The 22436-nt window shown below is 40.3% G+C and overlaps 2 protein-coding genes across 5 annotated transcripts in view; one reads left to right on the forward strand and one right to left on the reverse strand.

The window, feature by feature from the left end:
- Positions 1-1396: 1396 nt before the first annotated feature.
- ARMC10 (armadillo repeat containing 10) lies at positions 1397-10877 on the forward strand. The gene is made up of 6 exons (XM_020789966.3): positions 1397-1786; positions 2649-2797; positions 3818-3952; positions 6472-6648; positions 9234-9305; positions 10177-10877. The coding sequence occupies exons 1-6, from the start codon at positions 1534-1536 to the stop codon at positions 10432-10434; spliced, it is 1044 nt and encodes a 347-aa protein (XP_020645625.3). The 5' UTR covers positions 1397-1533; the 3' UTR covers positions 10435-10877.
- Positions 10878-13133: 2256 nt separating this feature from the next.
- The window catches only part of NAPEPLD (N-acyl phosphatidylethanolamine phospholipase D), a 33471-nt gene continuing 24168 nt past the window's right edge, over positions 13134-22436 (reverse strand). For all 4 annotated transcript variants that reach the window (XM_020789961.3, XM_020789962.3, XM_073000699.2 and 1 more), the window contains one exon: positions 13134-15264. In XM_020789961.3, the coding sequence (XP_020645620.3) occupies positions 15136-15264 (129 nt within the window). In that variant the 3' untranslated portion in view covers positions 13134-15135. The remainder of the gene's footprint in view (positions 15265-22436) is intronic.

Genomic DNA, 22436 nt, shown 5'->3' on the forward strand with positions numbered 1-22436 from the left:
CAACTAGCAAGCTCAACTTGTCATACTGTATGCTTTTCTGGAATACAGTCCTCTGTGTCAGTGGGGTGACTTCAATGCAAAACAAAACAAAACAAAAGATGGCATAACTTTTTACAATGGTTACTAATACTGTAAACAGTAGTTTGCAAGGCCTGGTAACAAAAGTCATGAGATCAAAAACATACCCTTGGTCAAGCAAAGTTAATTAAATTAGATGCTTTCCACTGTAAAATAGATGGTGGGAGAACCATATCTTAGTAGCCCTCCAGACACTACTTTCTGGAGATGGCACTGCTCATTTTAAGGAAGGAAGGAAGGAGCTGTGTTAGTCTGCTGTTGGAGAAACGACTGAACTTTGGCATAAGTTATTGTAGATGACAGCCCACTTTATCAAATAAAATGTTATTTTTAAGGTGCCACACTGGTTTGCTCTTACTGTTTTCACTAATCTTCTTTCCTGATCTGTTAAAAACTGCACAGCAATAAGGCCGGCAACTTTAAAAAGTGGCTTTATTTATACGTTATCCCTCTTAAGTTTCTGCCTTACCACAACGAAAAACAGCAATAAAATGTGTGACCATGTAACGTGGATCATTCCACTTTTGGTGTACTATATCCTTTACAATCCATGATAGATGTGCAGGCAGGCTCTTAGGTGGAGATCTGTGAATTTGTGAAGTGCGCAACAGAACTTTAAGGAAAGTGAGGACTTTGCTTGAACAGCTGTTGAAAGCTCAAAAACAACAAAGATGACAACCTCAAACGTTTGACAACGGCAGTATACATTTCAGGTGCATATGTATTTTACAATAATTTTTTATTTTATTTTATTCTGGCTTTAGTACAGTACAATACTGTATTTCATTTGGATCTATACGAGCGGTCCCTGTGCGGTGGTTTCTTTTACATAGTAAACCTGAAGAGGGCAGCACAGTTCATCTTATGTTAGTGCTGTCACAGCACCTTTAGTTGAGCAGCGGTTTCAAACCTTTTAAAGATAATTAATTCATTTATATTCATAATGCGCTTTTCAGCTACAAAGTTGACCTCAAGGCAGCTTCCATTCTTCACACAAAAACAAATAAAACCCAAGTTTCATCATAACATATAGTAAAAATACCCCCCGTAAACCAATCGGTCATTCAGCAACAGGTCTAAGGAAGCTTGCGTTTGCGAACTACAATTCCCAGAAGCCTCTGGGCAGCATGATCGCAGCGACGCCAGTTGGGAACTGTGCGACTTGTAGTCCAGAAAAATAAAGACCAATTTATGAGGGGTGAACAATTAACAGTAGTCCTGCGTGCCTTATTGCTGTTCGCGAGTCGCATGCCATTGAGTGGGAAGAGAAGGAACGGCCCCTTTTCTATGGGGATTGATCTTCCGGGGCACTGAGGTCTTACTTCCTGCCGCGGGCAATGTCAGGCGGCGTGTCCGAACGGTGCCTGTCCCGCGCGCGTTGCCCTCGTTTCTCCGGCAGCCGTGGTCCGCGCTCAGTTCTCTCGGGGCGGCGGACGGAAGCCTTGGGCGCTGGCCATGAGGGAGGTCGGCGGGTCCGCGATCCGAACCGGGCTGGCGGGCTTCGTGGTGGGGGCCGGCGTCTGTTACTGCGTTTATCGGGTGGTCTCCAAGACAAGGAGGAACAATGGAGGGGTCGCCGCCGCCCCCCCTGCGGCCGAGACCGAAAGGGAAAAGGCGCCGCAAGGAAGCCGGGAGGCGCCGGGCTCCTCCGAGAGGCACGGCGTGTTTCCCAGCCCTCCTCAGAGAGATTCTGCCAGTCTTCGGGAAGGTAAACAAACGCTCAGTCCATCGGAGGAGGACCAGAAGTGTTCATTTTAAACGTTTCTGTTTGGCCCCAGTGAGAAGGCTACATAAAAACCGTTAAAGCCACTTGTTCTCCCGTGTTTCCAACCCCTTGCAAGAGTGTTTCAGTTCAGCCAACTGTGCCTTCCACCAGGACGCGAAAGCCCAGGAATGAGGACTCTCCTTTGGCCTTCTGGCTGCTGGTGGTGGTCGATCACCTCCCATTATCCGTTACTATTGAGTGTGTCCGCTAAGCTAAGCCCCTTGGGGGTCCGTTAGCATCAGGGAGGAGCCACTGCCCATCCCCACTTCAACTGACAGAAGCTTCAGCAAGCCGGTTGCTTCCGTTCCTATTTGTACCATACCTGTTGCTCCTGCCTATTTATTCGAACGATTGATTTATTTGAGGACAGCTCCGTTTGCTTTTCTACTGACAGGGGCTTAAACACCAGAATTAATGATTAGTGTCTACTGAGTGTTCCAGCATTAGCTATGCTTCACAGGAGTTCTTTTGGGGATAAAGATTCCAGCCTACCATTCAGTGTTTTTCTACTGTAGTCCATAGACCACTAATTAGAGGCTAAAGGATGTAACCTCCTTTCCAACATTTTCTTTTTCAACTGACATTCCGCATTCTGCACCCATTGAGTATGCTTCACACCACTCCAGATAAAGTCACAGGTCTTATTTTTCTACTGATGTGGCATGAATACACTGTATCCGTTAACATCCTGCCATGGCCCCTTCCCCTACTCTCTTGTCTTCTCCCAGCTAAATTAGTGCCATAGCAAAATGGTTCAATGTTTTTTAAAAATCCGCTTAATGTGTATGTATGTGTTCTATAATAGGATGTGTGGATCTTCCAAACTCATCCCATGATCTGAAGGCATGCCACATACAGAATCTTATTCATTTACTTGAGTCTACAGAAGATCCCTCAGTTCAAGAACAAATCTTGATCACACTCAGCAACAGTGCTGCATTCTCTGTAAATCAAGTAGGTTATATTCCTTATTAGTATGGATCAGTGGGCAATAGAAGGAAACATTTAAAAAGCAACACTGCAAACCTTACAGAAAGTATAAAAATGTAATTTATTTTTGAAGGCAGGGAACATCTGTTAAAAAAGTGAGATATAAATGTACAAAATAAGAGCCGTCTATATCTTATATAACCAGTGTTAGAAAAGAGTTACTTTACTTGGCTTCTGTTATGTACCCATACCTTTAATCAAGTATTGTACCGCGAGAAAAATAATATGCTCATGACTTATGTAGCATCAGTGATACAAGTATCCTGTTTCCCCAAAAATAAGACAGGGTCTTATATTCAATTTTGCTCCAAAAATGCATTAGGGCTTATTTTCGGGGGATGCTTTATTTTTTTTTTTCATGTACAATCTATGTTTATTCAAATATAGTCATGTCATCTTCTGGTTGCTGCAGAATGGTGGAGGGTGAGGTTTCACTTAACTAGGGCTTATTTTTGGGGTAGGGCTTATATTACAAGCATCCTGAAAAATCATACTAGGGCTTACTTTCAGTTTAGGTCTTATTTTCAGAGATACAGGGTAATCAAATCCTGAGAAAATGTATGCTTAGAGCAGAAAGCATTTCCACATGCACATATGTGTTTTTTTAACTTCCCAGGTATGCTCCTCTTTACAGTGCCACAGGACAGTGTGACCCACAGAAGTAACTGGGGGGTGGGCTTGGTGTTGGTCAAGGTGGGGGAGAAGATTGCTTGCATACATCTAGAACTACTGTCGCACATCCCTTTGGAAGTGGTCTTTACTTTCCTTGATTGTTCTTTTTGTGCTTGTCAGTTTAGTACGTTAACTTTTACAGTCCACCTTTGTGTGTAGATATTTTGAATAATCTTATGTCTACGTATTAGAGGAAAAACTAGTCTCTAGCTGGTCATTTGTGTGCTTTGTTGATTGAGGCAAAATTCCCATTCTAATTAGGAGGAATTTTGAGTCGAGTATTGATTTCCCCCCATTTTATTTAACTTATAGGATTTAATTCGAAACTTAGGTGGCCTCTCTGTTGTTGGAAAAATGCTGTCTGTTCCTGACATTGATGTTAAAGAGAAAGCACTGAACACCCTTAATAACCTGAGCATGAATATTAAAAACCAAGAAGTGCTGAAGGTAAGTTTAAAATAAGAAACTGTCTAACAAATAGAAATGTATTTGAGTAAATAATGAAACTTATAAGTTATAACTTTTGACTTTTACTACAATAACAATTACATTCAAATCAAGAAAAGTTTTCCCATTGATTTTAGTGTGATCTACCTTTGCGCTGAATGGAAGATATTCATGAGGTAAAGACTTTGACTCATTATTTAAAACATTTAACAAGCTGTTCTGTTTAAAACTGCCAGAATGGTCTTCATAGTGACTAATGACATTGAATTAATAAGTGTGTATGCACACACGGCAATAAAACAGTTTAAAATAAGCATACCTAGCAACAAAATATCAGCAGATTCAAACCAACTAGATGACAGGCTGGAAGTTAAAACATAGAGAATGATTTTTATTTTGCAGCACAAAGACATCAAAATTTGGGGTCAGGCTACATATGCCAGTGAGGGTATTCCAAATGCAGGAGGGCACAGGTTAAAAATCCCTCACTCTGTTCACCACTCATCTGATTTTTGAAGGCAGGAAGACTCTGAAGAGGCTCTCTACTGAACAAAAGACTGTGTGGAAGACTGGCGTTACCTAGTACCTTTGTTCAAATCCATATTAACATACATTACATTCTGATATAGTTTTAGCACCAGTATAGTAGTGTTACAAGTAGATATGATGTCATGCCCATTCTCATTGGTACTGCAATTAAAATGAAGTTGTTCTGCACTTTAACTGACTTCTGAATCGGCAGGATGAGACATAAAGCTTTAGATGCACTAAGAGTTATTGCTCTTAGTTGTAGCAGGATACCCCTGAAACTTCAGGTAGGGGGAAGAGGTTGGACTACATCTACAGTAGGTGAAGTGAAGTATTGTTAACCTGAGAAATGAGCTTCCCGGTTATTTAAAACCATACCTGATGTTAAAAATAAATGCTTATCTTCCTAATTCAGTTACCTTTATCTTTCCTTATCTGCTCTAATTTATCTTGCATCTGATGATTTGGACAGTGCTGTAATACAGACCTCCATATAACTCACTTTAAGAATCCCATATATTTGGTCAGAATATCTAGAGGCAGTCTCATGTGACCTGTTAGGTTTCTTATACTGTCAAGACGTCTTTAAATCTGCAAGTTTTTCTGACAGCAAAAGATTAGCTGTATCCATGCCAGTTCTCATTTCCAAAGGTAGACCCTGGTGTTACCCTTTCCTTTTTTGTCACTTACTTGCCTAGCTTTGCACTAGGCACATGCCATCCATTGTTTCATTCCAAATCCCAGAATTCTCCATGCTTCTAATTACATCCACCAAACCCACACCTAAATTGTGCCCAGCTGGAGAAAGGCTGAGCTGGAAGGCCTCACAGCCTGGGATAAGGAACTTCCTTTTCTAATAGGAAGCTAGGCTGGAGCTCAGTCTATCCTTCAGCTGAGCCTTTCTTTAGATAAGTACAATTTAAGTGTGGGACTGGCAGTTGCAACTCACAGAATGGAAAATTCTGGGATTTGGAGTCCATAAATACCCAAATGGCACATCCCACCTTGGACCCCACTCAGGCACTATTGGAAATTAGATTAACACAGCTATGTCTTCTACAACTACAATTATGAAAGGCACTGGATTTAGCTAAATTGAGTTGAGATCCCTCAGTCTTATGACAAAGGAGGAAGTAGACTTACCCACAAAAATCACATTAAAATGTAAGTGTTTAAAGTACTACCATATTTTTATTTGTTTGTTTGTTATTTTGTTTTTACCTGTAACATTTGCATAGACTAACGTGGCTACCTCCTCTGTACCTAAATTTTTAGTTGTCACTCATTGCTCATGTGATCAAATAACATAAAGCACTGCACGTTTCTTCTAGGCTGTTTGGCTATCTTGAGTCCACATGGGCCTATTGTTGTTAACATACAAAATAAACCCTGCCCCAGTACTTCCTGAGATGCCTAGATCTTCATAGGACCTGTTAGGTTCTTTTAGGGCTTCTCTAAAGAACTGCACACCTCTAGATGCTTGAGACTAGGGATATTCGTATTCATATACAAATATGAATATCCCTGCACAGCTGGACCTAATAATGTTACTGTCCATTCACATATCCTACTGCAGCGCCAGTCCCACTCATCCTTTCAATGGCACCCTGAGCTCCATTCTCTTCCCGCTCAGCTGTCCACTCTGTAACCGTGCGGGGAGACTCGTCCTCCCACACCCTGCCTTGAGACATTTTGTGTGAACTACAGAGTTTTGACAGGAGATGAACTTTTTTCTTTTGACTGGAGAAAAGGAGTCTTGCAGAATTTAAAGCGCTTTGAAAGTATATGCTTTCCATCCGTAGACTCAGCTCCTGGGTATCTACTTTTTATGATATAGGCAGTGCAGTTGCTTCTACTTCAAACTAAGTGAGAATGTGTGATGGAAAGAGCATGTTGCCTTTCAGGTATTGATATTGGTGTTTTCATCTTCACAGTACAACCTGTTTGTTGTTTGTAATTATTTTTATTTGTTTTTGTTTTGTCTCTGCAAGGTGTATATTACCAGAGTCTGTGAAGAAATTGACTCATCTCCTTTGAATTCTGAACTACAGTTGGCTGGGCTTCGATTCTTAACCAATATGTCTGTTACTAATAACTATCACTGCATGATGACTAGTTCCATTCCATGCTTTCTTCATTTGTTATCGAAAGAAAATGAAAGAACACAGGTACAATATTACATTGATTTATTTTAAATCAGAAAAATCTTCACTATAGTAGAACCCCTGTATCAAAGGTTTCACTTTGCTATGGTTTACAGCAGCTGTATAACATACAAGGGTGCCCCCTTGTGGCTTTTGTATTGCCTTATAAGTTATAATGTGGTCTTAACCGACCAGATAGGCGGGATATAAATACAGTGGTGCCTCACTTAACAATTTTAATTGGTTCAAAAAAACACATCGCTATGGGGAAAAAACCGCTAAGCGAAACATGTTTTCCCATAGAGATGCATTGAAAACCGGATAATCCATTCCAATAGGAACGGATTATCCGGTTTTCTCCCCCACCATCAGGCACAGCGCTTTGGGAGAAGCCTCCTGGTGGGGGAAAAAGACTGGATCGGCTCCTGCCTTCTCCCCCACCACCCGGCTTCTCCCAAAGGGCTGTCCCGATGGTGCTTGCAGCAGCGGAGGAGGTGCCCGGTGGAGGAGAAGGCAGGAGCCGATCTGGCCTTCCTCCTCCACCGGGCACCTCCTCCGCTGCTGTAAGCACAATCGGGGCAGCCCTTTGGGAGGAGCCGGGCTGTGGGGAAGGAAGGGTGAAGCTGATCCGATCTCCCCACCACCACCATCGGGCGCAGCGCTTTCGGAGAAGCCTCCCGGTGGGGGGGAAGATCTGATCGGCTTCAGCCTTCGTTCCCCACAGCCCGGCTGCTCCCAACATCGCTAAGAGAAAATCGCCCATAGGGAACATTGTTAAACGGAGCGCAAGATCGCTCTGAAAAAGCCATCGCTAAGCGAATTCTTCGTTAAACGGAGCAATCGTTAAGCGAGGCACCACTGTAAGTAAGTAAGTAAGTAAGTAAGTAAGTAAGTAAGTAAGTAAATAAATAAATAAATAAATAAATAAATATGATGTGGTGGGGGGTCCTATATTCATGGTTTTAGGTATCTCCATGATTTTAGGGGGATACAGGGGTCCTATATTCCACTTTTATCATCTGATGACATTCTCTGTATCAGTCTAAATTGCACTGAAAATAAATAGTATGTGTAGAGGTAAGATACAAATAAAAAAATGACAGTAGGACCAAAAAGAGGCTCTGGAGATGGTGATGGGAAAAGGGAAATTTTTGACTAATGTGAGTGTCACAGTACAAGCTTCTTTCAGCTCTGTAATAATACATATTAGTTGCATTCAGAATGTGTTTGAAGTCTGATTTTGCACACATAGAAATACAACTTCCATCACCTTTGCAACAATGTGCATCCAGTCCTAATTAATTCCATCTATCTCTAATGGCCGTTTCTGATGTAAAACATGGAAATGCTTTTTCCTGATTTTCTTTACTTTTAAAGAGGAAGAACATGGTCATTACCCTTTACATATTCTAGTGCCACTAGCCAACTTAGAGAAAATCTTACTCTTAATTAAAAGAATTGTTTAATTAGAGTATTGAAATAATTACTTGACATTCAATTACAGGAGAAGACCTCAGAATTAGTGTATCTCATCCAGTACTTTTCTAGTTCAGAATAGTGTCAGTACCACAAGGTGGCACTTCATAACAGTATTCAGAAAGCAGTGTTACTGTCTTTGAAATGTGGATGAGAAATTGTTTTCATCAGTATAGAACAGTCAATAGAATGCATTTGCTGTTTGGATTATGGAGCCACTCCAGGTGAAAATGTACTTTCCCAAGAAAGTCAGGGTTGATCTGCATTGTGAAAATGGTTGATTTTTATGTCGACAAAGGGATGAAAAGGTACAGGAGTCCTGCAACATAAAAGAAAGCTGCTTCTCCTGCTGCATTGCAGCTCAGTCAAGACTAATTTTTGTTCCTGCTGAATATAATGCCCTATCAGGCCATTCCATGCATGTTTACCTAGAAATAAGTCCTGATGAATTCAAACTCTCTTGTTTCATGGATCAGAATAGGAGAGAAGACCTCATACCAGAATGGGGTTCTACAAGTTTTATCATCTTCTTCTAACTTATAGTTAATTGTGTCTTGCCTTTCTGTTCCATGAAGGGCTGTTTCTGTTGTAGAAAAGAATCTGATCTAGTGAAAGCTTGTGCTCCTGTTAGTAGAAACTGTAGTATGTATTTGTATGTGTGTGTATATATCTGTGCCTCCTCCCATCCAGTTCTGCCAGAGTCACTTGTTCCAGCCAGGCTGGGTGGCTGAGGGGCCTAACACCAAGGGAAGTCAGGAAGGAAAGAACAAGGAACTGGGCCTTCTCAGCAGTGGCCCCTTGCCTCTGGAACATCCTGCCCGTGGAGATCCGCCTGGCTCCCTCTCTGGGTGTATTCAGAAGAAAAGTCAAGACCTGGCTATTTGGGCAGGCTTTCCCTCCTGCCATATCTTAAATTCACATTTTGCCATTGTGGATTTATAGTATATATTTATTGGGTTTTTTCTGTTTTAAATTTGTAATGCCACCCAGAGTAGACCTGGGGTAGATGGATGGGGTAGAAGTCCAGTAAAATAAATAAATAAATCTGTCTTCAAAGTGGTGATGAAGATGTTTTATCTCATGTACAGTTTAATTCCACAGATTGTTAAAATAAATCTTTTTCTACGTTACAGGTCCAAGTTTTGAAAGTGCTTGTTAATTTATCAGCAAACACAGCCATGACAAAAGATCTTCTTAATGCTCAGGTAAAACTCCCTCCCAATGCTTCTTCCAGTAATTCTTGTTTAAATAGACTTTAACATTTGAAAACTAAAGCTTACAGGTCACTGAGGATGGGATTTTAAGATTTCTTGGACTACAAATTCCATAATTCCCCATTTTAGGAGCTCACATTTTTATACAGGGACGTTAAATGTGGCTCATCTGGAAGAAAAGGGCTTAGCTAGGCCTAGTCCCATCCCTGCTTCCTGTTCCTGGCCAGCAGCTAGCTTGAGAGTTTTCTTTCGGGGAAGCAAGTAGAACTAGGCCCCCAATCAACTAACAGCTCTTCCTACTTCCTAACGTGGGGAGACAGGGAGCAAAAGACAGAAGTTTGAGTTCTTTTTCTCTTCCATTTCTCTGTTTTAATACTTGATTTGCACTCCTTCATTCCTTAGTGGAATAGAAACAAGCAAGAGGCCCTGTTCTTAATGAGGCACAGCCTGAAACACTGAGGAGCTCTCCTCTTAAAGGGCAGGATCAATACTTGAGATCTTTTGGCCCTGCTTCCTGAACAAAAGGGCTTAGCCCTCATTTACATGCTCCACACCCATGACCAAGAATGAAGGATTGCTCATGTGCTGGAATATTTGTCATCAGATTCTATTTTATTAAACAAATGGTGATGATAGTGTACCAACTACCTGCTTCACTCTCATTATTACAAATGATGATGTCTAATCTGTTTTGCAGACAAACACCCACACAAGTATTTCAGATTGATGCCAAATAACAAGTGTACCAATACTATTATATTTTCCAATTAGAAAGAAAATCTATGCATTGGATGAGTGAACAAGTTCAAGTTAACTCTTAATGACCATGACTAGCCATTACTTGTGTATTTTAACCTTCCAGGCACCTTTCCTGTTGTCCCTGCTCGATGGAAGCATAAACAAAGAAGTTTTGCTCAGAGTTCTGCTGTTTGCCACGAACCTGATGAAGAATATGAAAAAGGAGAAGAATACCACTGTCAGTCAATACAATGAAGATTCTATTTTTTCTGTTCTGTGGGGGAATTCCACACTGTGTGCTCAGAAACTTGCAGCTTTATTGTACCATCATGACACAGAAATCAGAGAACAAGTTGCTGAACTGATAATGCAGCAAGGCTGAAATCGGGCAGTGAACTGTAAAAGCCTCTCATAATCTTGAATTTATGAAAAATGAATGGACTATGGTGTATTGCAGCACTTGCTTTTCAGTGCAGGAAGTTTTCTATAAATGCAACTCTCCTAAACATTCACGGACCTCCAATAGTTCTGGATAGAAGTTACAGAACTGTTACATTTCTTTTGTATGCACAGAATCACTTCAACTATGACGGAACTGCATATGCACACTGAAATATGCTATTTTAGAGTAGGAATCAAAAGCCTGCAGCAGTTCAGAAGATATTGTACTCTGCTCCTGTCCATGTCACTAGTGTCTAAGGCTTATGAAGTAGGATTCCTGTAACATGCAGATGATTGCTTGCCTACTCTTCCCCTTAGAGCTCTACCATCTTGCTGTTTTGCCAGGCACATTTTCTTTTAATATAGCTTGTTTTTCTACAGAAATTTCAACTGCATTATTTGAAAATGCTATGTATTCTCATTTAGACCTTTCTGAAATATGGACCTCAATGGGCAGTTGTTATCTGGAGAATGTGATCTCAGAATATCCTAACTGTATTTCAGACTTGCAGAGGTGTGGGCTTCCACACTGAGCTCACTGGAGTAGGAAACTTCATACAGATGTGGATACATCTACTTCTAATGTAAACGAGACACCTTGTGTACAGCAGGCTGCTGTGCTGTCGTAGGTATTTAGTATGCCTATATCAAGCAACTATAATGCAACATTTAAAAGCACGCTGCTTATATACCATCTCGTATTGCTTAAAGCATACTCTGGATAGTTCACAAGTTAATTATGGAGGCTACATATTGCTCCCCTCCTCTCCAGCAAGCTGGGTATTCATTTTACCAACCTTGGAAGGATGGAAGGCTGAGTGAACCTTGAGCTGGCAACCTGGGATTGAACCCTGGGTCATGAGCAGAGTTTGGCTGCAGTACAGCAGTTTTACCACTGCACCATGAGGCTCTTCTAAACTAATGTGTTATTTTCAGAGGCCTTAGTGTTTGGTTACTGGGAATAATAATATTGAACATTTTAAGAACGTACTTCTGCATATTAAGCCCTCTGAAAATAACACATTAGTTTGCAAACTTGATGACATCTACTTTTAGACTTGTGAAGAGAATCAGATTCTGCAATTAGGTTAGAAAAGATCACATCTAAATTATGTTTACTTTTATTTATATCCTGCCTTTAGGGTACAAATCCTCCAAAAACTGCTCACAAATAATAAAGTCACATCAGTTTTAGAATATCATAACTTCTAATTCTTGGTTCTCTCTCCTGGAAAAATTTCAAGATTTCATACTTGAGAAAAACCAAGTATTTGTCACCCAGTACCTTGCTGTTGACTCTGAACAACCTATTTTGACTGCGCCCAAGTTATTCCTTGATACTGTAACACGGTGAAAATTCTTCCTAGATTGTAGTTGAATCTAATCGTTGCATCACATTGGCTGTCAAACTAATGCTCTGTTGGTCCCTCAGTGTGCTTTTAGATTTACAAAACAAAAATGCAGGCATGCTAAGAATCTTTCAGAAGGAACTGAGGCAGTTATTTGAGTCAGTGACTGCAAGTTACATTGGTCCATATCCTGTTTGTATAACTCTGTGGCTGCTGATGTCATCAATTTTATAAAAAATGAAGACAAAAATGTTGTGGCATCTTAAAGACTTGCTGTATTTTAATGTAGGCCTTCATATCTTGTTCACAAAAGCTCACATTAAAATACTGTATAGTAGTTTTTAAGGTGCCACAATGTTTTGTCTTTTTGTTTTCCTGATATGCTAGCACAGACTAAAACAGCTACTCTCCTCTACAACAACAGGTTAGGTTCCAAGAGCAGGATGAGAAGCATTGCATTAATTTAAAATAAATTTTATCAGTTTGAGCTGATGACATCAGCTTCTACCATTGAAAGTTAAACAGAATTTGGGCCAGTATAAATCTGATAGCTAAGTGAAGATTTAAACTCAGGCTTCCTAGACTCTCTCTCTAGATCAGTGGTTCTTAACCTTTTCGAAAGAAACGCCCCCTTGAGCCATTGAGGAAGTTATCATCGCCCCCTCCCCGCGGTGATGATATCTTGTTTGTTTGTTTGTTTGTTTGTTTGTTTAAGACACTTAAATCCAATGACCCCTGAAAACAAAATTAAATTCCAAGAAAATGAAATGCCCCCCCCCAAAAGTAACATTTAATGATTTAGTTGCAAGTGAATTTTAAGACACAAAAAGAAATATAAAAAGGGCATAAAAACAAATGCAGGAACTAAAAATTTTAAGACAAAAAGTCTGAAACTAAATTAAAATTAGAGGAAAATATATATTCATGCACACTGTAAAAAGGCTGCAGCCATCTTCACAGGTTTGGCTTGCTCCAGCGCCCCCCTACCGCCCCCCTTCTGCTCCAGCGCCCCCACGCCGCCCCTTTTTGTTCTATCGCCCCCCTGAAAAATGAAATCGCCCCCTGGGGGGCATTATCGCCCACGTTAAGAACCACTGCTCTAGATGACAGTTTGATACAGGCTTTTGAGACATGGAAAACTACTAAATATAACAAATGTGTTGAATCAAGTAATATTTAAGACACAATATAGCTGCTTCTGTCATGCTGAAGCCAAACCATAAACAGTACAATGAGAATAACTTCGCTTAATTAGACAGCACTAATAACAAACAATGCACTGGAAAGAGGGTAAAAAGGAGCATTCAGAATTTATTAATGGATGTGAAAGTGAAATAGATTCTGAAAAGCAATAATCAGCTCTGGTGTCCTAACAATATACATCTGTTCAAAAATACTGTGTAATAAAATGACATAACTTCTGAGCAAGTATTTTTTTATTCTCTAAATTAGTATAACAGTTCAATGTAGGTAGATTTGGCTATGTTTTACAGTGCCAAACAAACTCATAATCATATCATGCGTTCATTTTTATAAGCAAACTGTGTACACTTTTCATATCATTCTCTTAAAACATTTTGTTTAGAATTTTATAATTGGCAAGAGAAAGGAGCAAAAAACAAACTGAATAAAGATTTCAAAGAACAACAAAGTAATGGGGTCAGTTATGTAATCTATTTGCAACTTTGATTTTCAAACCACAGAAATATTCTGTGTTAAGGAGCAATTTCACAGTGACAACACAATGTGTGTCTTCAGATATTCTGGCCAGCAGTAAAATAAACAGGCATTTTCTACACAGTTAAAACTTTTAAAAGGCACATTTCATCAGATCACTTCAAAACTTGGCTCTTACATTTGCAAATGAAAATTTACAGACATTCAGTAAAAGCAGTACTTTGTTTAAAATGTGCTTCAGCAACAACTGTGTTGGAAGACTGTCTCAAAAAACCACAACAGAACACATATAATTTCAAAAGGCACAGGACACACCCTGCGGTGAATAATCTGCTCAAGAGAGATAAACAGACCAAAGTTTATTCACATTTAGCCTGCAATGTATTCAAAATATTTCATTTACTTCAGTGCAACTTACAAAGTGATGAACTTACTTCAGAGCAGTGTTATTATCTTTAATTAGATTATTTATTTTTTAGCTTGCAGCCTAATTTTAAAAAATCTAATCAAACTATTACACTTGTTTGTTGAGCTACCATTAAATGTGGAAGCCTAAGCATGCCTAATAGAATTTACAGTTATTACTGAGGGCTTTGTGTCTGAGTAAACATGCACAGGACTGGACTGTCAGCTTTACAGGACGGATTGCAGATCCTAATCACAGTAACCAAAATAGTAACTGATTTCAGTGGGATTCATTTCCAAGGAAGTGCTTTTTTACATTTTTCAGAAGGCTGCTATCTAGATACCCTCATGATTAACAAAGTGCTGTTTTGTACTCTAATACCACTGCATTCAGATACCTTCCACAATGCTCTTGCTGATCAGATGATTAGTGAGAGTGGAGCAGTTCAAGAATCCTCTGCTCCCAAAGGAGGCAGGAAAGGGTTCAAAAGGACAGCAGTATACACACCATAGGCCAGTGTGCGCATGGATTCTAGAGTGAAGCCTTCACCCATCTATACATGCAATCCAGGCTGATGCTTGTTTGTTATGATAGCAGGCCCAGGGTGGTGGTGGGAAAGGCATGCAGAAATACTGTACATAAATCACTTTCTCTGGCATAAAACCAGTTTCTACAAATGCATGCACCAAGCTGGCATGCGCAAGCAGGGCTCTGACCCTGTCTCAGTCACTTGACCAGCACTGAACTAAGAACCTACTTTTTAAATTTAGGGAAGGGAAACTCACTCATCAATGCCGAGTGCCAAGAAGCATGAGTGCACATGCATCATGCAGGATGGGTCTTCTGGACAGTGGCCTAAAGCAAGTAATTCCCAGCAGGTGACCTGTATTGGTGTTTCAATGCATATATGTTATTCCCCCTCCACACCCACCTCAAATTAACATTTTAAAACATGAAATCTTTACTTCGCAGGCAATGTAATCAGCTACTTATTTACAGGTTATCTGTAGCTATGCTGATGTCATCTAGTGTGGTTATTTCATGTAGTGGTTAAAAACTGGACATTTTATAGCGCTTATCTGCAAAGATTTAAGAGGACTGTTGGATTAGAAAAGCACTCCTGAAATCTTAAAAATTATATTTAAATTTACAAAATTATCAATCTTAATTGATTTCTCAAATAAGGTTCATAAGAAATAGAATTTCTGTTTTATTCAAATCCGTCATCATTTATATTTATGTCTCGTGACTCGCCGTGCTTTAAGACAAAGAAATCGTCCGTCTTCAATCCATATCTCTCAAGAGCTTCTTTCAATTTAGCTGGAGGATCCAAGTAGTGCTGTGGAGAAAATAAGCCAGGTCAGTATTAAGTAAAGTATATTTTAATCTGTTGATATTACACATGTTAGTTTTACACATTTAGATGGAAATTTGGGCTCCACTTAATTGAGATATGTTCTGTCTTTGGAAATAGTATCTGTTGAAATCCTCATGCTAACTTCCAACATGGCTACCCATCCAAACATATTGTACTTCTGTGAGAATCCGCAACAAAGTTAGGTAAAAATTATTCTGCTACTCCAAGACTAATTAACAAATAAAGCCAGATTAAGATGTTGTTAGGAGTCAGCCTGTTCATCTCAATGGTATCTCAAAAGTCATTTAGGTCAGAAATGTGTAGTAAGGCCTGTCACTCACACTTTGCTCTCTAGGCAACAGAACAGCAGGACCAAAAAGCCAAGTTTGAAAACATCTGTTCTATTAACATTTCCTTGGCAAACTGTAATGTTTTGTTTGTGTTATTATTCAATTGCTTATATTTTCTTACTAAAGGCCTTCAAAACTCTGCTTTATAAAAGTACAAGCAAGCTACTAGTGAAATGTATAAACAAAAGGCAGCTTCCTATTTTAAGAACAGTGACAGATCAATGACAAAGAACAGTACTGTTGCCCTATAAGAAATATAAAGTCCAGTGCATGCACGGTCAGAAAAATTATAATTATTGGAAGTTACAGTGAGTCTGAGGAACTCTAAATGATTTAATTTATGCAGCACATAGACAAATTGGGATACATGTAATATATGAAATCCACAAACACCAGCACAGCTTCAATAAAAAAGAAGAAAGTCTAAAACTAGATAAAGCCTGGCTCCCAGCACTGAAAAATACAGCCTGCAAAAAGGTCAATGAACTCTACCCAACCACAAGGACCGGTGATCACTGCACACAAAAGACTAGCTAACAACACCCATCAATCACAGTGAAATATCATCTCCCCCCTTATCACAACAACACATCCATAACAAAAAACACCCTGATCACCAGAATCACCCAATTTCCTGAAAGAACAAGAACCTGATCCCACCGCTACAAATACTCAACATCCCACACACTACACCAGAACCAATTTGTATATACTTGTGTTTATTTAAAATAATTTACTACATACTGTCTTTTCAGACAAAGCCTCTTCAAAATGCAAGTCTGCAGTGTTATTTCATTCATTCACTTGAGGCCTGCTATTCCATAAACTGGTATGGAGGGATTTAGGGGACTGTTGGATAACTACACCCACCCACCAAAAATCTTAAAAATTTGTTTAAATATTACAAATTGTAATCTTGGTTATTATTTTAGAGCTCTTGCTTGTCAAAATCACATGAAGCACTACAAGGTTCACACATTATTTTGGGCTAAACTGGAAATTCCAGAGGCCATTGTCCTCATCATTTTTCTCATCCTTTTATCCATCCAGCCCTCCATTCCATCAAAGAACATGCTCCGAGGGGCTTCCTCATCCACCAGAACTGGTTTTGGAGGGCCAAATGTGTGCCTTTAATGGGGAACATAAATTCTCCTGGTTCTGATGGGTTCTGTTCCACTAGTGGAAGTCCAAGAAGTGGACACAAGTGTGCCCTCTGCGAGCATCATTTTTTTAGTACATGATGAACTGCAGCCCAGCCAGATTTCATGAAACCGTTTAGCAGTTTATACAGGTGGCTGATCAGAGGCAAAGGGACAGTTATCCTGCTGACAGACAAAGTGTATCTCCATTACACAGTTACAGCACTTTGATTCCTTAAAGGTGCCTTGAATTCTCTGTTGTGGTTTAAGGGAATGAACAACAGCAATCTTACTTAGAATTCAATTCCTTCACCAGACTACAAATCCCAGAATTCCATAAGATGAAGCCATGGCAACTGAAGGGGAATCAAAGCGCTGTAGCTGTGTAATTCAAAATAATGTATAATAATAGTAATAACGATAAAATTCTGTCTTATGGCTACTTTTCCATTGTTTAATAATGACGATGATATGCCATCAAGCCAATTCTGATTTATGGCGACCCTTTCCAGGGTTTTCCAGGAAAAGAATACACAGAAATAGTTTACCATTCCCTTCTTGTGGGGGCTGCCTGGGATTGTGCAGATTGCCCAAGGCTATACAGGCTGGCTCTCCTCCTAGGGGGCATAGCAAGAAATCAAACTTCCAACCTCTGGCTCTGCAGCCAGACACCAACTCACTAAGCTATCCAGTCACCACTGTGTAATACGGATACAGTCAAAGTCACCCAGAACTGCCTTGAGTTAAATGCCTCCTCTTATCAGCATTTTTAAAATTACTTAAGTCATAAGTACTTTGTACTTTAGATTGTGAGACCTGAGGAGGGCTGCTAGTGATAGGAACTTCTGGAGCTCACTAATTCATAATGTCACCATAAACGGGAAACAACTGTAATCATGAAACAACACCTTGCAGTAATGAGTATGCTTCTTAATAACAGAGGGGGAAATGAAACTGAGGCTGAAAATGTCTGTGGCTTTTTTGTTCTCCCTCATAGATAAAGACCAGGATAGTCTACCAACAATTAAATTGTCCTTTGAACAATGACTCCCAGACACATGTCAATAAAATGGGGTAGGCAAAGGTAAAGGTTCCCCTTGACATTTAGTCCAGTCATGTCTGACTCTAGGGCGTGGCGCTCATCCCCGTCTCCAAGTCGTAGAGCCAGCGTTTGTCCGAAGACAGTTTCTGTAGTCACATGGCTAGCACAACTAGACACGGAACGCCATTACCTTCCCACCATGGTGGTAGCTATTTATCTACTTGCATTTACATCCTTTCAAACTGCTAGGTTGTCAGGAGCTGGGACAAGCAACAGGAGCTCACTCTGTTGCCTGGATTCAATCTTGCGAGTGCTGGTCTTCTGACCTTGCAGCACAGAGGCTTCTGCAGTTTAACTCGCAGCGGCACCATGTCCATAAATGGAGTAGAAGTTCCTTTAAATTCTCCTCTCTTTGCAAAATACCAACAAAGTTGGCCACAATGGCTTGAGAAGGACTCCTCGGGAACAACTTGGTGAGGCAAGGAGCCTGTTGCTAGGTGGAATGAAAATACATAAATGCCTTCTACTTATAAAAATGTTGGCAAGAATCTCATAACATTGAGAAGGTAGCAAGTCATGACTGTTAATTATATAATTGCTGAGTTTACTGTAGCCACTAATTGTAGCATATGAAGTGCTTGTTATATGAACAGAATTACATATTAAAGAGGACTGACTGAGCACTTCAGGAAAACATAATGGACCTCACCCAAATCTAGTAGTCAACAACAGAGGTTTACACCAGGAGTCCTTCGTCAACACTCAAAGAGGTGGTCAGGAGCATATTTTATTACTATGTCAATTGTGATTATGTCTGAAGAAGTCACCCCTTGCCTTAACTGCTGTTTATAATGTTGCTTTGTGTTTCCCTACAGAACAAGTAGCAGCTTTTCCTTACGGAATCACTAGTCAGGGACTAATCGTGTTTGTTAACCCAAGAATCTCAGTCACTGAGAATCAATCCTTGTTCTATATGTATAGCTCTCTCTTCTTTTTCTACAGAGCCCTCTCCTGAGTTGCTATATTGTTAGAGTTAGAGATAGAAAATAAATTCAATGATATTACATTTCATTGAGAAATACCACTTTCTAGAATTCATAACAAAATGAAATGCACCTTATCTCAGAAACCTGTGGATTTGGAATGCACTAGATAAAAAGAAAAGAAAAGAAAAAAGACAAGCATGCTTTAGTCAATAGAAAAAGCAAATAAAAGGTACACAAGTATACACAATTTTTGAATAACATGCATAAAAATGCATGAATTTCCGTGTGCCAAGAAGAAAGCAGAGAACTGGAATGGAATGAAAAGCCAATGGGATATTCCAACACATTGAGAACAAGACAGAAAGATTTCCTCATTACTAGAGTACAGCAGAAAAACTGAGAACTCATACATATGATATGAATTTTGAGAAAGAACATATCTCCTTAGGAGATCTTCAGACCAGGGAAATAACTGCCAAACATTTTGCCTAGAATTTCAATGGAAAAATAGTTACGTATTTAGTCTGTGAAGAAACTAAACTTAGACTCCATCTTGAAAAATGAGTCTTCTCTGTGAATGCCTGAGAAAAGCAAGCTGGGGATGAGTCCGCCCAGTAACAAGGAGGGGGTAAAGTCTGCAGTTTATCTCTGGTGAGAGAGGCCTTCAAGGCCAAGTTAGCTGGGTCCCCTGGTACCACACTAATTGAGACATGATTTTAACTGTGGGAAGGGAGGGGAGCAGAAAATGCTCTGGTCTTCTAAAACATTTGAAGGAACTCAAAGCCTAATTGGCAGACTATCTGGAAAGATCCAGAATGATTTAGACAATTTAATATATATAAAAAGGTTCACAAATTGCTTTAGTTGATTTATCTTCCCTCTCAGGAGATGCTGTGCTCAGTTCTGGTTCTGCCACACCTTGCCTGGACAGATTCACTCTAAAAAATCTCTCCAATTGTCTGAGTTTTTGGCTGAGAGTGTTTGCGGTACTAAAACCACATCTTGCCTTGCCAGCTACTGGGAGTTTTGGTATTTTTAGGGTGTGGTGCCAATCCACCTAGCAAGGTGGGTTCTAAAGTGCCTAACTCTGTCGATTTTGGACTCCCTGGAAGCACAATCAAGTCTGGGAAGACTGGGGTGTTGGTAGATACTGATGCCAGGCTGTTTCCATAGTCCTCACCACAGCTGACTCTCCTAGGTTCACCCACCCCAGAACAAACAGGGTAGTACGTCTCAGTGGTTAGAGGACACTCTGACCTGATAAATATCATATAGTCCACTTAGACACAAAACTATATTTGGAAATACAGTCTGAGTGCATTTTCTATCCCTGTTTCTTGATTACCTTGCCTGACATTGACAAAAAAATATCAGTAGTAGTAGTACTTTTATTGGCATAAAGAGAATAAAACATAAACAAACTGGTTCATTAAGTGCCTCACGCATACAAAATCCAGGTGGGAGGAAAACAGAAGACCAAACCCCCTAAAAACATTTAATTGAAAGCAATGCTTCGCTTTCTCACAATTGAACTGATGAAATCTGCAATTCAAAAAAGCTGATAATTTTTTCCCAAAATAATAATAATTATGAGCTTTACTAAGATACCAGCAAAAGTCCAGCAAAACTGCTTATGAAGAACTCAAACTAGGTTTGACCAGATGCAATTACCTGGATAAGGATTCTAATAAACATGACAAGACCACATGCTTGTTATACATAGCTATTAATATATAGGTAAGCACATGAAGCAGTAAAATTCACAGCCCCTATCGTAATATGAAAATCTTAAAAATCTCCTTTAAGGTGAAAGATGAAACAAGAAGCTTGAAAACTGCTCCCATTATTTAGCTACAGCATCTTGTCAATTCACAAATCATGTGCCAAGTCTGATTAGTCTGCCTGAAGAAATAAATCCAGAGACCAACAACATACCTGCAAGAGAACAGTGTGCTCATCTGTTTTTGCTTCCTTCACTCAAGATAAGTAATTCTGATGTATTAGATATGATTAAACGGCCAAGCCATACTCAATGCAGAATGTTTTTTCCTGAAGAGGTGCTGAGGCAGGAGGTGAGCTGTGTTTGGGAGGACATTTTATTTGCTGAGGTATTTTCACCTAGGCTGACCTTTGTTCTCCCTGACCGCATGGTCTGAGGGGGTGGGGTTTTCGCTTTAAATCTCTGATTTTATTTTTGACTCTAATTTGGTAAATAGGAAAGCCAAATAGCATTACATACACCTGGGGGGCAGTAAAGTTTTAGGGGTAGGATCAGACTTCCTCCCTTTTTTAATTCACTGACCAATCAGTCGAGAAGGAGAGTGCAGGATCTGTTGCGCTTGTAACATCTGTGGCATATTTGTTTTCTTGCCAATGAGGTGCCTGAGTAGAAATACTCTAAGTGTTAGTTGGTAGTCCTCTTGGAAGACAAGGTCTGGCAGCTCGAAGCCTGTGTTCTAATTCCCACACTCTTAGGGAGCAGGCCAGGTAGTCGGGGCTCGTCAGCCTTGGAAGGCAGCCCATCTAGGAGAAGGAAAACTCCGATTTCAAACCTCCACTGCTTTGTGGCTATATCCACTGATGGAAAAAGCTTCAGGACTTAACCTTGAGACAAAACCCAGAGTTGAAATACCAGAGGCAGTTCATGTCGTTCTGGCAATTCCTGTGATGTCGCTGGAACCAACTGTATTGGCTCTTGCCTTTCCATTGGACTATTTCAGCAACGTGGAGAGGGGGATTTGCTGCTTGGATAACAGCCTAACCATATTATTTTACCCAGGCTTCGTGCTCTGGAGAGGACACTCCAGCTTCACATATGTCGAAATAACATGGGAAGTAGCAGTTACCGGTTATAAGTCTTTGCTCGATTGGTGTAGAGCATGAAGCCAGGGGCTACCTCTGACGGTGGGACAGGTCATTGCACCTCACTAGGTAGCTACCGCCTGCCTTAAGCTCGGCAGTCCCCAGCCAGTAAGGTGCTCTTCGCCACGGTCTGTTAACCTCACGGGGTGTGTGGGGTTTAGGGTGAAAGCCGACAAGTAGATAGATAATACTGCACCATGCAACAATTATAAGAAAACTTCTACCCTAAAGTTGGGGACCTAGAATGTTCAGACAATGACCCCTGACTTTTCTGATGACCTGCAGGAAATAGGGATATTTTTGCTGTCATGCTGAAGCAGAAGTCCAGCTGAAATGCATATGGGACTTCCTCTTCGCCGATGATGCAACTGTTGCCCATTCTGTTGATGAGCTCCAACAACCTATGAATCGTTTTAGTAATGCCTGCCAAAGTTTTGGATTAAGAATCAGCCTGAAGAAAACACAAGTCATAGGACTCACCTCCCTATATTACCATCTCTCCACAAGAACTGGAGCTTGTTCATGATTTTGTGTACCTTGGCTCAACGATCTCTGATACCCTCTCCCTAGATGTCGAGCTGGATAAACACATTGTCAAAGCAGCTACCGTGTTCTCTAGACTCAGAAAGAGAGTATGGCTTAATAAGAAGCTGACGGAATATACCAAGATCCAGGTCTATAGAGCTTGTGTCCTAAGCACACTCCTGTATTGCAGTGAGTCCTGGACCCTTCATGCACGGCAGGAGAGGAAGCTTAACATGTTCCATATGCGTTG

Source organism: Pogona vitticeps, chromosome 5, assembly GCF_051106095.1.
Source record: "Pogona vitticeps strain Pit_001003342236 chromosome 5, PviZW2.1, whole genome shotgun sequence".
Taxonomy (NCBI): domain Eukaryota; kingdom Metazoa; phylum Chordata; class Lepidosauria; order Squamata; family Agamidae; genus Pogona; species Pogona vitticeps.

Bases quoted from the DNA above. Each gene is read 5' to 3' on its own strand.
- ARMC10 (XM_020789966.3), top strand. From the start codon at position 1,534: ATGAGGGAGGTCGGCGGGTCCGCGATCCGAACCGGGCTGGCGGGCTTC. The intron at 1,787-2,648 runs GTAAACAAACGC...GTTCTATAATAG, and splicing joins TTCTGCCAGTCTTCGGGAAG to GATGTGTGGATCTTCCAAAC. The intron at 6,649-9,233 runs GTACAATATTAC...TCTACGTTACAG, and splicing joins AAGAAAATGAAAGAACACAG to GTCCAAGTTTTGAAAGTGCT.